We start from the raw sequence: 12,283 nt of genomic DNA, 5'->3' as shown, positions 1-12,283 counted from the left end.
CCAGGTGTAAAGGGCGGAGCTTATAACAATGATTGACAGGGAGCTAAGATGGACGTGGCTCTCTTTATACTGACTGCCAGGTGTAAAGGGTGGAGCTTATAACAATGATTGACAGGGAGCTAAGATGGAGGTGGCTCTCTCTATACTGACTGCCAGGTGTAAAGGGCGGAGCTTCTAACAATGATTGACAGGGAGCTAAGATGGAGGTGGCTCTCTCTATACTGACTGCCAGGTGTAAAGGGCGGAGCTTATAACAATGATTGACAGGGAGCTAAGATGGACGTGGCTCTCTTTATACTGACTGCCAGGTGTAAAGGGTGGAGCTTATAACAATGATTGACAGGGAGCTAAGATGGAGGTGGCTCTCTCTATACTGACTGCCAGGTGTAAAGGGCGGAGCTTATAACAATGATTGACAGGGAGCCAAGATGGAGGTGGCTCTCTCTATGCTGACTGACAGGTGTAAAGGGTGGAGCTTATAACAATGATTGACAGGGAGCTAAGATGGAGGTGGCGCTCTCTATACTGACTGCCAGGTGTAAAGGGCGGAGCTTATAACAATGATTGACAGGGAGCTAAGATGGAGGAGGCTCTCTATACTGACTGCCAGGTGTAAAGGGCAGAGCTTATAACAATGATTGACAGGGATCTAAGATGGAGGTGGCTCTCTCTATACTGACTGCCAGGTGTAAAGGGTGGAGCTTATAACAATGATTGGCAGGGAGCTAAGATGGAGGCGGCTCTCTCTATACTTACTGCCAGGTGTAAAGGGCGGAGCTTATAACATTGATTGACAGGGAGCTAAGATGGAGGGGCTCTCTCTATACTGACTGCCAGGTGTAAAGGGCGGAGCTTATAACAATGATTGACAGGGAGCTAAGATGGAGGCGGCTCTCTCTATACTGACTGCCAGGTGTAAATGGCGGAGCTTATAACAATGATTGACAGGGAGCTAAGATGGAGGTGACTCTCTCTATACTGACTGCCAGGTGTAAAGGGCGGAGCTTATAACAATGATTGACAGGGAGCTAAGATGGAGGTGGCTCTCTCTATACTGACTGCCAGGTGTAAAGGGCAGAGTTTATAACAATGATTGACAGGGAGCTAAGATGGAGGTGGCTCTCTCTATACTGACTGCCAGGTGTAAAGGGCGGAGCTTATAACAATGATTGACAGGGAGCTAAGATGGACGTGGCTCTCTTTATACTGACTGCCAGGTGTAAATGGCGGAGCTTATAACAATGATTGACAGGGAGCTAAGATGGAGGTGGCTCTCTCTATACTGACTACCAGGTGTAAAGGGCGGAGCTTATAACAATGATTGACAGGGAGTTAAGATGGAGGTGGCTCTCTCTATACTGACTGCCAGGTGTAATGGGCGGAGCTTATAACAATGACTGACAGGGAGCTAAGATGGAGGTGGCTCTCTCTATACTGACTGCCAGGTGTAAAGGGCGGAGCTTATAACAATGATTGACAGGGAGCTAAGATGGAGGCGGCTCTCTCTATACTGACTGCCAGGTGTAAATGGCGGAGCTTATAACAATGATTGACAGGGAGCTAAGATGGAGGTGGCTCTCTCTATACTGACTGCCAGGTGTAAAGGGCGGAGCTTATAACAATGATTGACAGGGAGCTAAGATGGAGGTGGCTCTCTCTATACTGACTGCCAGGTGTAAAGGGCGGAGCTTATAACAATGATTGACAGGGAGCTGAGATGGAGGCACCAAGTTACAGGATAAAGAGTTGGGGATTTTTAAATTTTATTTTATTTTTCACACCCCACCAATACATCTCTGCTCAATATAGTGATAAGGAAATGAAAAGTTAAATCAGTTTCTCCCCATTCTCATCCTGGCTATAAGGAGTAAAGGAGATGCCTCCTACCTGAACATTGCAATCAGCAGATTGAGAAGAAGGATGTTTGCAAACAGAATATAAAGACACGTCAGGATTATGGTCAGCCATTCAGGAAATATGGCAGTTCCATTTCCATCATTGTAGACACATTTGGGTAAGCTGGGCAGCGTGCCATTCTCCGAGCATTTTGATGGATCGAAGTTTAAACCTAAAGGAAACAAAGAGTCATTGTGTGGATCATATAGAGCTGGAGAGAGCGCACTGTTCAGGGAGTGAGTGTTACAGAGAGCGTACTGCTCAGGGAGTGCGGGTTATAGAGAGCTGGAGAGAGCGTACTGCTCAGGGAGTGCAGGTTATAGAGAGCTGGAGAGAGCGTACTGCTCAGGGAGTGAGGGTTATAGAGAGCTGGAGAGAGCGTACTGCTCAGGGAGTGTGGGTTATAGAGAGCTGGAGAGAGCGTACTGCTCAGGGAGTGCGGGTTATAGAGAGCTGGAGAGAGCGCACTGTTCAGGGAGTGAGTGTTACAGAGAGCGTACTGCTCAGGGAGTGCGGGTTATAGAGAGCTGGAGAGAGCGTACTGCTCAGGGAGTGCGGGTTATAGAGAGCTGGAGAGAGCGTTCTGCTCAGGGAGTGCGGGTTATAGAGAGCTAGAGAGAGCATACTGCTCAGGGAGTGCGGGTTATAGAGAGCTGGAGAGAGCGTACTGCTCAGGGAGTGCGGGTTATAGAGGGCTGGAGAGAGCGTACTGCTCAGGGAGTGCGGGTTATAGAGAGCTGGAGAGAGCATACTGCTCAGGGAGTGCGGGTTATAGAGAGCTAGAGAGGGTACTGCTCAGGGAGTGCGGGTTATAGAGAGCTGGAGAGAGCATACTGCTCAGGGAGTGCGGGTTATAGAGAGCTAGAGAGGGTACTGCTCAGGGAGTGTGGGTTATAGAGAGCTGGAGAGAGCGCACTGTTCAGGGAGTGTGGGTTATAGAGAGCTGGAGAGAGCGTACTGCTCAGGGAGTGTGGGTTATAGAGAGCTGGAGAGAGCGCACTGTTCAGGGAGTGTGGGTTATAGAGAGCTGGAGAGAGCGTTCTGCTCAGGGAGTGCGGGTTATAGAGAGCTGGAGAGAGCATACTGCTCAGGGAGTGCAGGTTATAGAGAGCTGGAGAGAGCGTACTGCTCAGGGAGTGCGGGTTATAGAGGGCTGGAGAGAGCGTACTGCTCAGGGAGTGCGGGTTATAGAGGGCTGGAGAGAGCGTACTGCTCAGGGAGTGCGGGTTATAGAGGGCTGGAGAGAGCGTACTGCTCAGGGAGTGCGGGTTATAGAGAGCTGGAGAGAGCATACTGCTCAGGGAGTGCGGGTTATAGAGAGCTGGAGAGAGCGTACTGCTCAGGGAGTGAGGGTTATAGATAGCTGGAGAGAGCGTACTGCTCAGGGAGTGCGGGTTATAGAGAGTGTACTGCTCAGAGAGTGCGGGTTATAGAGAGCTGGAGAGAGCGTACTGCTTAGGGAGTGCAGGTTATAGAGAGCCGTAGAGAGCATACTGCTCAGGGAGTGCAGGTTATAGAGAGCTGGAGAGAGCGCACTGTTCAGGGAGTGCGGGTTATAGAGAGCTGGAGAGAGCATACTGCTCAGGGAGTGCAGGTTATAGAGAGCTGGAGAGAGCGCACTGTTCAGGGAGTGCAGGTTATAGAGAGCCGGAGAGAGCATACTGCTCAGGGAGTGCAGGTTATAGAGAGCTGGAGAGAGTGTACTGCTCAGGGAGTGCGGGTTATAGAGAGCTGGAGAGAGTGTAGTGCTCAGGGAGTGCGGGTTTTAGAGAGCCAGAGAGAGCATACTGCTCAGGGAGTGCAAGTTATAGAGAGCTGGAGAGAGTGTACTGCTCAGGGAGTGCAGGTTATAGAGAGCTGGAGAGAGCGTACTGCTCAGGGAGTGCGGGTTATAGAGGGCTGGAGAGAGCGTACTGCTCAGGGAGTGCGGGTTATAGAGGGCTGGAGAGAGCGTACTGCTCAGGGAGTGCGGGTTATAGAGGGCTGGAGAGAGCGTACTGCTCAGGGAGTGCGGGTTATAGAGAGCTGGAGAGAGCGTACTGCTCAGGGAGTGCGGGTTATAGAGAGCTGGAGAGAGCATACTGCTCAGGGAGTGCGGGTTATAGAGAGCTGGAGAGAGCGTACTGCTCAGGGAGTGAGGGTTATAGATAGCTGGAGAGAGCGTACTGCTCAGGGAGTGCGGGTTATAGAGAGTGTACTGCTCAGAGAGTGCGGGTTATAGAGAGCTGGAGAGAGCGTACTGCTTAGGGAGTGCAGGTTATAGAGAGCCGTAGAGAGCATACTGCTCAGGGAGTGCAGGTTATAGAGAGCTGGAGAGAGCGCACTGTTCAGGGAGTGCGGGTTATAGAGAGCTGGAGAGAGCATACTGCTCAGGGAGTGCAGGTTATAGAGAGCTGGAGAGAGCGCACTGTTCAGGGAGTGCAGGTTATAGAGAGCTGGAGAGAGCATACTGCTCAGGGAGTGCAGGTTATAGAGAGCTGGAGAGAGTGTACTGCTCAGGGAGTGCGGGTTATAGAGAGCTGGAGAGAGTGTAGTGCTCAGGGAGTGCGGGTTTTAGAGAGCCAGAGAGAGCATACTGCTCAGGGAGTGCAAGTTATAGAGAGCTGGAGAGAGTGTACTGCTCAGGGAGTGCGGGTTATAGAGAGCTGGAGAGAGTGTAGTGCTCAAGGAGTGCGGGTTGTAGAGAGCTGGAAAGAGCGTACTGCTCAGGGAGTGCAAGTTATAGAGAGCTGGAGAGAGTGTACTGCTCAGGGAGTGCGGGTTATAGAGAGCTGGAGAGAGTGTAGTGCTCAAGGAGTGCGGGTTGTAGAGAGCTGGAAAGAGCGTACTGCTCAGGGTGTGCGGGTTATAGGGAGCTGGAGAGAGCGTACTGCTCAGGGAGTGCGGGTTATAGGGAGCTGGAGAGAGCGTACTGCTCAGGGAGTGCGGGTTAAAGAGAGCAGGAGAGAGAGTACTGCTCAGGGAGTATGGGTTATAGAGAGCTGGAGAGAGCATACTCTGAGGGTTATATAGAGCCAGAGAGAGCGTACTGCTCAGGGAGTACAGGTTATAGAGAGCTGGAGAGAGTGTACTGTTCAGAGAGTGCGGGTTATACAGAGCCAGAGAGAGAGTACTGCTCAGGGAGTGCAGGTTATAGAGAGCTGGAGAGAGTGTACTGTTCAGAGAGTGCGGGTTATACAGAGCCAGAGAGAGAGTACTGCTCAGGGAGTGCAGGTTATAGAGAGCTGGAGAGAGCGTACTGCTCATGGAGTGCGGGTTATAGAGAGCTGGAGAGAGCGTACTGCTCAGGGAGTGCAGGTTATAGCTGGAGAGAGCATTCTGCTCAGGGGGTTTGTATTATATGAGAGCCTCTCTCAGGAGGGAGCATTATCTCAGATATCAGTGACTGATAGGAAGTGGGTTGATAAAATTGATAAAAATGCTTACCATCCACATCAGAAGGTATCTGTCCAAACAGAGCGAGATAAGGTCCATAGATTACATTCCTGAAGATCCAATCTAATCGTGTTTCATTGATAACAAGAATGGACTGTTTTGCAACTCCGTATGAAATTATCCAAATGGCCAAAAGGAAGAGGAAGAAGAAGACATCCTTTATCTGGAGAATGGACAAGTAATAACTGTAAGATCATGACAAAGCAATGACCAAAATAAATGTAAACAAAGAAACTCAAATTACTGGACTATACACACACATACATATATATATATACAAAACTGATTTCTGTCCAAGGGAGGGTGAGATTGTGACTTTGTGCAGGAGATGGAGTATTGAAGATGAGCAAACCCAAAGGCAAAGTAAGAATTGGAACCAAATGATAGAAACAGATTGTTAGCTTCTTGATCAGGTCACATAAGAGATTTATACCAGGGTTAACTTCTGTCTCTTACCGGTAATATCTCTCACATGATTTCTTTAGGAACAACAAGTACAGCAGGACTTAAAGGGAAGTGGAAATGATATTGAGGAATACGAGTAGAAAGGAGAATATTAAATAGAGGTTTAGGGAATATGCCCAAAACAGATAATTTAGGGAATAGCGCCTATAGCGGAAAATATAGGATAAAGGGTGAAAGCAGAACCAATAAGCAAAATTATAGGTAAGTATATTGAGTGTTATAAAATAGAAAGCTAGGCAATATGCACCAGACACGTTATTGGGTACCAGAAAAATCTATAAATGAAATTATAGGCAATCGGTAGGAGGAGAACCTATAAGGGAGATTATAAGCAATAGGTAGAAGGAGAACCTATAGGGGAGATTATAGGCAATAGGTAGAAGGAGAACCTGTAAGGGAGATTATAGGCAATAGGTAGAAGGAGAACCTATAAGGGAGATTATAGGCAATCGGTAGAAGGAGAACCTATAAGGGAGATTATAGGCAATAGGTAGAAGGAGAACCTATAAGGGAGATTATAGGCAATAGGTAGAAGGAGAACCTATAAGGGAGATTATAGGCAATAGGTAGAAGGAGAACCTATAAGGGAGATTATAGGCAATAGGTAGAAGGAGAACCTATAAGGGAGATTATAGGCAATAGGTAGAAGGAGAACCTATAAGGGAGATTATAGGCAATAGGTAGAAGGAGAACCTATAAGGTAGATTATAAGCAATAGGTAGAAGGAGAACCTATAAGGGAGATTATAGGCAATAGGTAGAAGGAGAACCTATAAGGGAGATTATAGGCAATAGGTAGAAGAAGAACCTATAAGGGAGATTAAAGGCAATAGGTAGAAGGAGAACCTATAAGGGAGATTATAGGCAATAGGTAGAAGGAGAACCTATAAGGGAGATTATAAGCAATAGGTAGAAGGAGAACCTATAAGGGAGATTATAAGCAATAGGTAGAAGGAGAACCTATAAGGGAGATTATAAGCAATAGGTAGAAGGAGAACCTATAAGGGAGATTATAGGCAATAGGTAGAAGGAGAACCTATAAGGGAGATTATAGGCAATAGGTAGAAGGAGAACCTATAAGGGAGATTATAAGCAATAGGTAGAAGGAGAACCTATAAGGGAGATTATAAGCAATAGGTAGAAGGAGAACCTATAAGGGAGATTATAGGCAATAGGTAGAAGGAGAACCTATAAGGGAGATTATAAGCAATAGGTAGAAGGAGAACCTTTAAGGGAGATTATAGGCAATAGGTAGAAGGAGAACCTATAAGGGAGATTATAGGCAATAGGTAGAAGGAGAACCTTTAAGGGAGATTATAGGCAATAGGTAGAAGGAGAACCTATAAGGGAGATTATAGGCAATAGGTAGAAGGAGAACCTATAGGGGAGATTATAAGGAGTAGGTAGAAGGAGAACCTATAAGGGAGATTATAGGCAATAGGTAGAAGGAGAACCTATAATGGAGATTATAGGCAATAGGTAGAAAGAGAACCTATATGGGAGATTATAGGCAATAGGTAGGAGGAGAACCTTTAAGGGAGATTATAGGCAATAGGTAGAAGGAGAACCTATAAACAAGATTATAGGCAATAGGTAGAAGACAAACCTATAAACAAGATTATAGGCAATAGGTAGAAGACGAACCTATAAGGGAGATTATAGGCAATAGGTAGAAGGAGAACCTATAAGGGAGATTATAGGCAATAGGTAGAAAGAGAACCTATAAGGGAGATTATAGGCAATAGGTAGGAGGAGAACCTTTAAGGGAGATTATAGGCAATAGGTAGAAGGAGAACGTATAAGGGAGATTATAGGCAATAGGTAGAAGGAGAACCTATATGGGAGATTATAGGCAATAGGTAGGAGGAGAACCTTTAAGGGAGATTATAGGCAATAGGTAGAAGGAGAACCTATAAGGGAGATTATAGGCAATAGGTAGAAGACGAACCTATAAGGGAGATTATAGGCAATAGGTAGAAGACGAACCTATAAGGGAGATTATAGGCAATAGGTAGAATACGAACCTATAAGGGAGATTATAGGCAATAGGTAGAAGGAGAACCTATAAGGGAGATTATAGGCAATAGGTAGAAGGAGAACCTGTAAGGGAGATTATAGGCAATAGGTAGAAGACGAACCTATAAGGGAGATTATAGGCAATAGGTAGAAGGAGAACCTATAAACAAGATTATAAGGAGTAGGTAAAAGGAGAACCTATTAACAAGATTATAGGCATTAGGTAAAAGGAGAACCTATAAGGGAGATTATAGGCAATAGGTAGAAAACGAACCTATATGGGAGATTATAGGCAATAGGTAGAAGGAGAACCTATAAGGGAGAATATAGGCAATAGGTAGAAGGAGAACCTATATGGGAGATTATAGGCAATAGGTAGAAGGAGAACCTGTAAGGGAGATTATAGGCAATAGGTAGAAGACGAACCTATAAGGGAGATTATAGGCAATAGGTAGAAGGAGAACCTATAAACAAGATTATAAGGAGTAGGTAAAAGGAGAACCTATTAACAAGATTATAGGCATTAGGTAAAAGGAGAACCTATAAGGGAGATTATAGACAATAGATAGAAAACGAACCTATATGGGAGATTATAGGCAATAGGTAGAAGGAGAACCTATAAGGGAGAATATAGGCAATAGGTAGAAGGAGAACCTATATGGGAGATTATAGGCAATAGGTAGGAGGAGAACCTTTAAGGGAGATTATAGGCAATAGGTAGAAGGAGAACCTATATGGGAGATTATAGGCAATAGGTAGGAGGAGAACCTTTAAGGGAGATTATAGGCAATAGGTAGAAGGAGAACCTATAAGGGAGATTATAGGCAATAGGTAGGAGGAGAACCTATATGGGAGATTATAGGCAATAGGTAGAAGGAGAACCTATAAGGGAGATTATAGGCAATAGGTAGGAGGAGAACCTATATGGGAGATTATAGGCAATAGGTAGGAGGAGAACCTTTAAGGGAGATTATAGGCAATAGGTAGAAGGAGAACCTATAAGGGAGATTATAGGCAATAGGTAGAAGGAGAACCTATATGGGAGATTATAGGCAATAGGTAGGAGGAGAACCTTTAAGGGAGATTATAGGCAATAGGTAGAAGACAAACCTATAAGGGAGATTATAGGCAATAGGTAGAAGATGAACCTATAAGGGAGATTATAGGCAATAGGTAGAAGGAGAACATATAAGCGAGATTACACAACTGGCCTTACATCCAAGTCCCCATGCAAGGAGTTTTCCATAACATATTCTAGGGTCACTCCCCACTGGACCTTAGAGGGGACTGTGACAAAGTACACACTGTAATTACATTGGCTCTCGTGTCCAGGACACTCCCACACAAAACAGGATAATCCCTCCCCTGTGCCTGAGAGATAATTGAGTCAGGAACTATACTAACTCAATTATCTCCAGGCACAGAAAACATACATGTTAATAACACCCCAAAAGTCCCCCCAGAACAAAAGTCACAGCCCCTGATAGCCCCGATCTGGGGCACTGCCGGATCCAGAATCTTATTTCGGGAAGGGCACTCATAGATTATTTAAAGAAACAATCCAGGCACCATAACCACTACAGCTCTCTGTAGTGGTTATGGTGCCAGGAGTGCCGTGGCGCCCTCCCAGAGTAAATAGTCTAACTGTTTAAGAACAGTTTGACAATTTACTTGGGGTCTGCCAGGATAGGGGCTGTAGTAGGGGATAGAGCATCTAGCAGTGTGTGTGTGTGTGTGAGAGTAGGCAGTGTGTGTGTGTGTGAGAGAGTAGGCAGTGTGTGTGTGTGTGTGAGAGAGTAGGCAGTGTGTGTGTGTGTGTGTGTGTGAGAGAGTAGGCAGTGTGTGTGTGTGTGTGTATGGGAGGCACTGAGTGTGTGAGGAATGCAGGGTGGGTATGGGACGCAGTGTGTGAGGGGTGCAGGATGGGTATGAGGGGCAGTGTGTGAGGGGTGAAGAGTGTGTGTGTACAGGAGGCAGTGCACCCAGCATTCAACCAAGCAACCAAGTCCTGCAGAATCTTCTGAGCAGAGACTGGGCCCCTTAAAATAGCATTAACACCCAGCACTCCCAAGCAACCAAGTCCTGCAGAATCTTCTGAGCAGAGACTGGGCCCCTTAAAATAGCATTAACACCCAGCACTCCCAAGCAACCAAGTCCTGCAGAATCTTCTGAGCAGAGACTGGGCCCCTTAAAACAGCATTAAAACCCAGCACTCCCAAGCAACCAAGTCCTGCAGAATCTTCTGAGCAGAGACTGGGCCCCTTAAAATAGCACTAACACCCAGCACTCCCAAGCAACCAAGTCCTGCAGAATCTTCTGAGCAGAGACTGGGCCCCTTAAAACAGCATTAACACCCAGCACTCCCAAGCAACCAAGTCCTGCAGAATCTTCTGAGCAGAGACTGGGCCCCTTAAAACAGCATTAACACCCAGCACTCCCAAGCAACCAAGTCCTGCAGAATCTTCTGAGCAGAGACTGGGCCCCTTAAAACAGCATTAACACCCAGCACTCCCAAGCAACCAAGTCCTGCAGAATCTTCTGAGCAGAGGTATCATCTCTGGAAGATTGCCCACCCCACGGTAACTACCTTACTTATAGATAGTGCAAATCAGCTGGATTCACTCCCCTATATAAGGGACAACCCTTACCTGACTAATATCGCTTGAGGTCAGCATCAGAATGATTTCCACTTCTGGGTCATCAAGACGCAATTTTACCTGATTACTCAATGAGGTTTTCTAAGCTAAGCTGTATCAGGAATCCAGCCACAGGCTTTTCCTGCCTACCACCTTCTATCTTCAATCCATCGCTGTGGATCGTGTCCAAGTGACTCACAAACCGTAAGTCGACCTACCCGTTACGCCAGGCATCAGTCCCACTGCCCCATGCACGGGTCAGGTCCTCACTTTACGGCTGCATTTTGTCTAAGTCTGAAACCATTGCATGTTCGTGCATATCATTTGTTTAAACTCACTTGTTTATATCTGTCACTCACTCATTTCGAGCATTAGCATACTCCCAAATGGGAACACATTCTGTTCCAATTGCCTAAACATACTAGGCAATTCTGTGTGTGCATTTCGAATCTCACTGCTCGTTTCGTTTTGTTTCCCTGACATACCAGGCTCACGGTTCGTGCAATTTTCTACCAAACGGGAACTAGTTCATGCATTTACTATTGTACTACACACACGTTTCGTGCGTTTACAACCCACGAACAGAACACTGGTTTGTTACAATGACTGTTATTAAGCTATTATGTTCACATATTGTGTATTGTCAAACGGGCACTGTTCCTTGTCATACAACTATAATGCTGGGGCATAGCTCACAAACAATGTTTCACATAAACCGCACTGACCCCTACATGTCACTCTCAAAATCTCACGTTAACCTTGCCCCTACTGGTCAACAGCAAAACTGTCTTCACATGTCATATACAATTTACCAGCCAATATAAATTACACATAAGATTGTTTTAAACATAACCATAAATTAAACTCCAGCACGGCTCAACTTCAGATTTAATTTACATTTACCATCAAGACCAACGGTGGTTCTGTCAACACTGCCACCTACAGGTCTGTCAAGTACATTGACAATTTTCATGGGGTTTTACAAACACCAAAACACTGACCCCTATAGGTCAACAGACAAACAACATTTCACATACCAATCAGTATTAAACTACACTGCCACCTATAGGGCACTCGGTAGATCTCCAGTGCACTTGCATTTTGTAACACCATGTTCACTGACCCCCTACCATTCAATATACAGTTACTACTAAAAAACCTATACAGATTATCAGGTTCAATACCATACTACCAGGTACATATACCTGCTCACAAAGTTATCCATCTCTTACCTTCCCTGGAATAGTAACAGCGTACTGGCAATTAGGGTTCTAGGGCCCAATAGGTATTACCCCCTTTATTCTCTGCATTACACTTCGGTTAGTGGTCCCGCAAGGCCAACACCCTGCCTCATACTCTGAGGTATACGCCACTCGTTAGCTAGCCGCCTCGCATTGTATCATAGAGAGGGCCTCACCTGTCAATCCCCTTCCTATTTTCTGATTACTGTCACCGAGAGGCCAACTTCCTGCCACAACGTTCGGTGGCCACACAAATCCCCTCGCGCCAAGCATAGATAGAGCCTCTCAAGCCACTTGGCAACTAGCAGGGCCTCACCAGTCACCAAAAAACACCAAGCCTAATCGTTTCTGTAACGGACCGTTTCAGCACACAAGGGGTTAAAGGCGATATTCCCCTTTCCGATATAAAGGCAGCTACTGTAGAACATCAAACTCTCAAATTGAATACAAGGGAAAAAGGTAGCACTCCAAACTCCTGAACTGGAACCTCACGAATAGCTGCTAGCAGACGAACAGGAAAAGCTCCCAAGCAGCTTACACTCCTGGCAATCAGTCTCTAACAGCATACAGTGAATCCCCCCCAAGAACGAGACAA

At 46.0% G+C, this 12,283-nt stretch overlaps 1 protein-coding gene across 1 annotated transcript in view; it reads right to left on the bottom strand.

Annotated features, from left to right (window-relative positions):
* LOC134573608 (transient receptor potential cation channel subfamily M member 2-like) overlaps nucleotides 1–12,283 on the bottom strand; it is a 447,574-nt gene that overhangs the window by 173,987 nt on the left and 261,304 nt on the right. Inside the window, exons 21-22 of the mRNA XM_063433396.1 lie at nucleotides 5,323–5,494; nucleotides 1,888–2,068 (exon numbers count right to left, since the gene is read on the bottom strand). Coding sequence (XP_063289466.1) covers nucleotides 1,888–2,068; nucleotides 5,323–5,494 — 353 coding nt within the window. The remainder of the gene's footprint in view (nucleotides 1–1,887; nucleotides 2,069–5,322; nucleotides 5,495–12,283) is intronic.

Source organism: Pelobates fuscus, chromosome 1, assembly GCF_036172605.1.
Source record: "Pelobates fuscus isolate aPelFus1 chromosome 1, aPelFus1.pri, whole genome shotgun sequence".
In the NCBI taxonomy this organism is placed as follows: Eukaryota; Metazoa; Chordata; class Amphibia; order Anura; family Pelobatidae; genus Pelobates; species Pelobates fuscus.
This window is presented reverse-complemented; position numbering and strand designations above follow the sequence as displayed.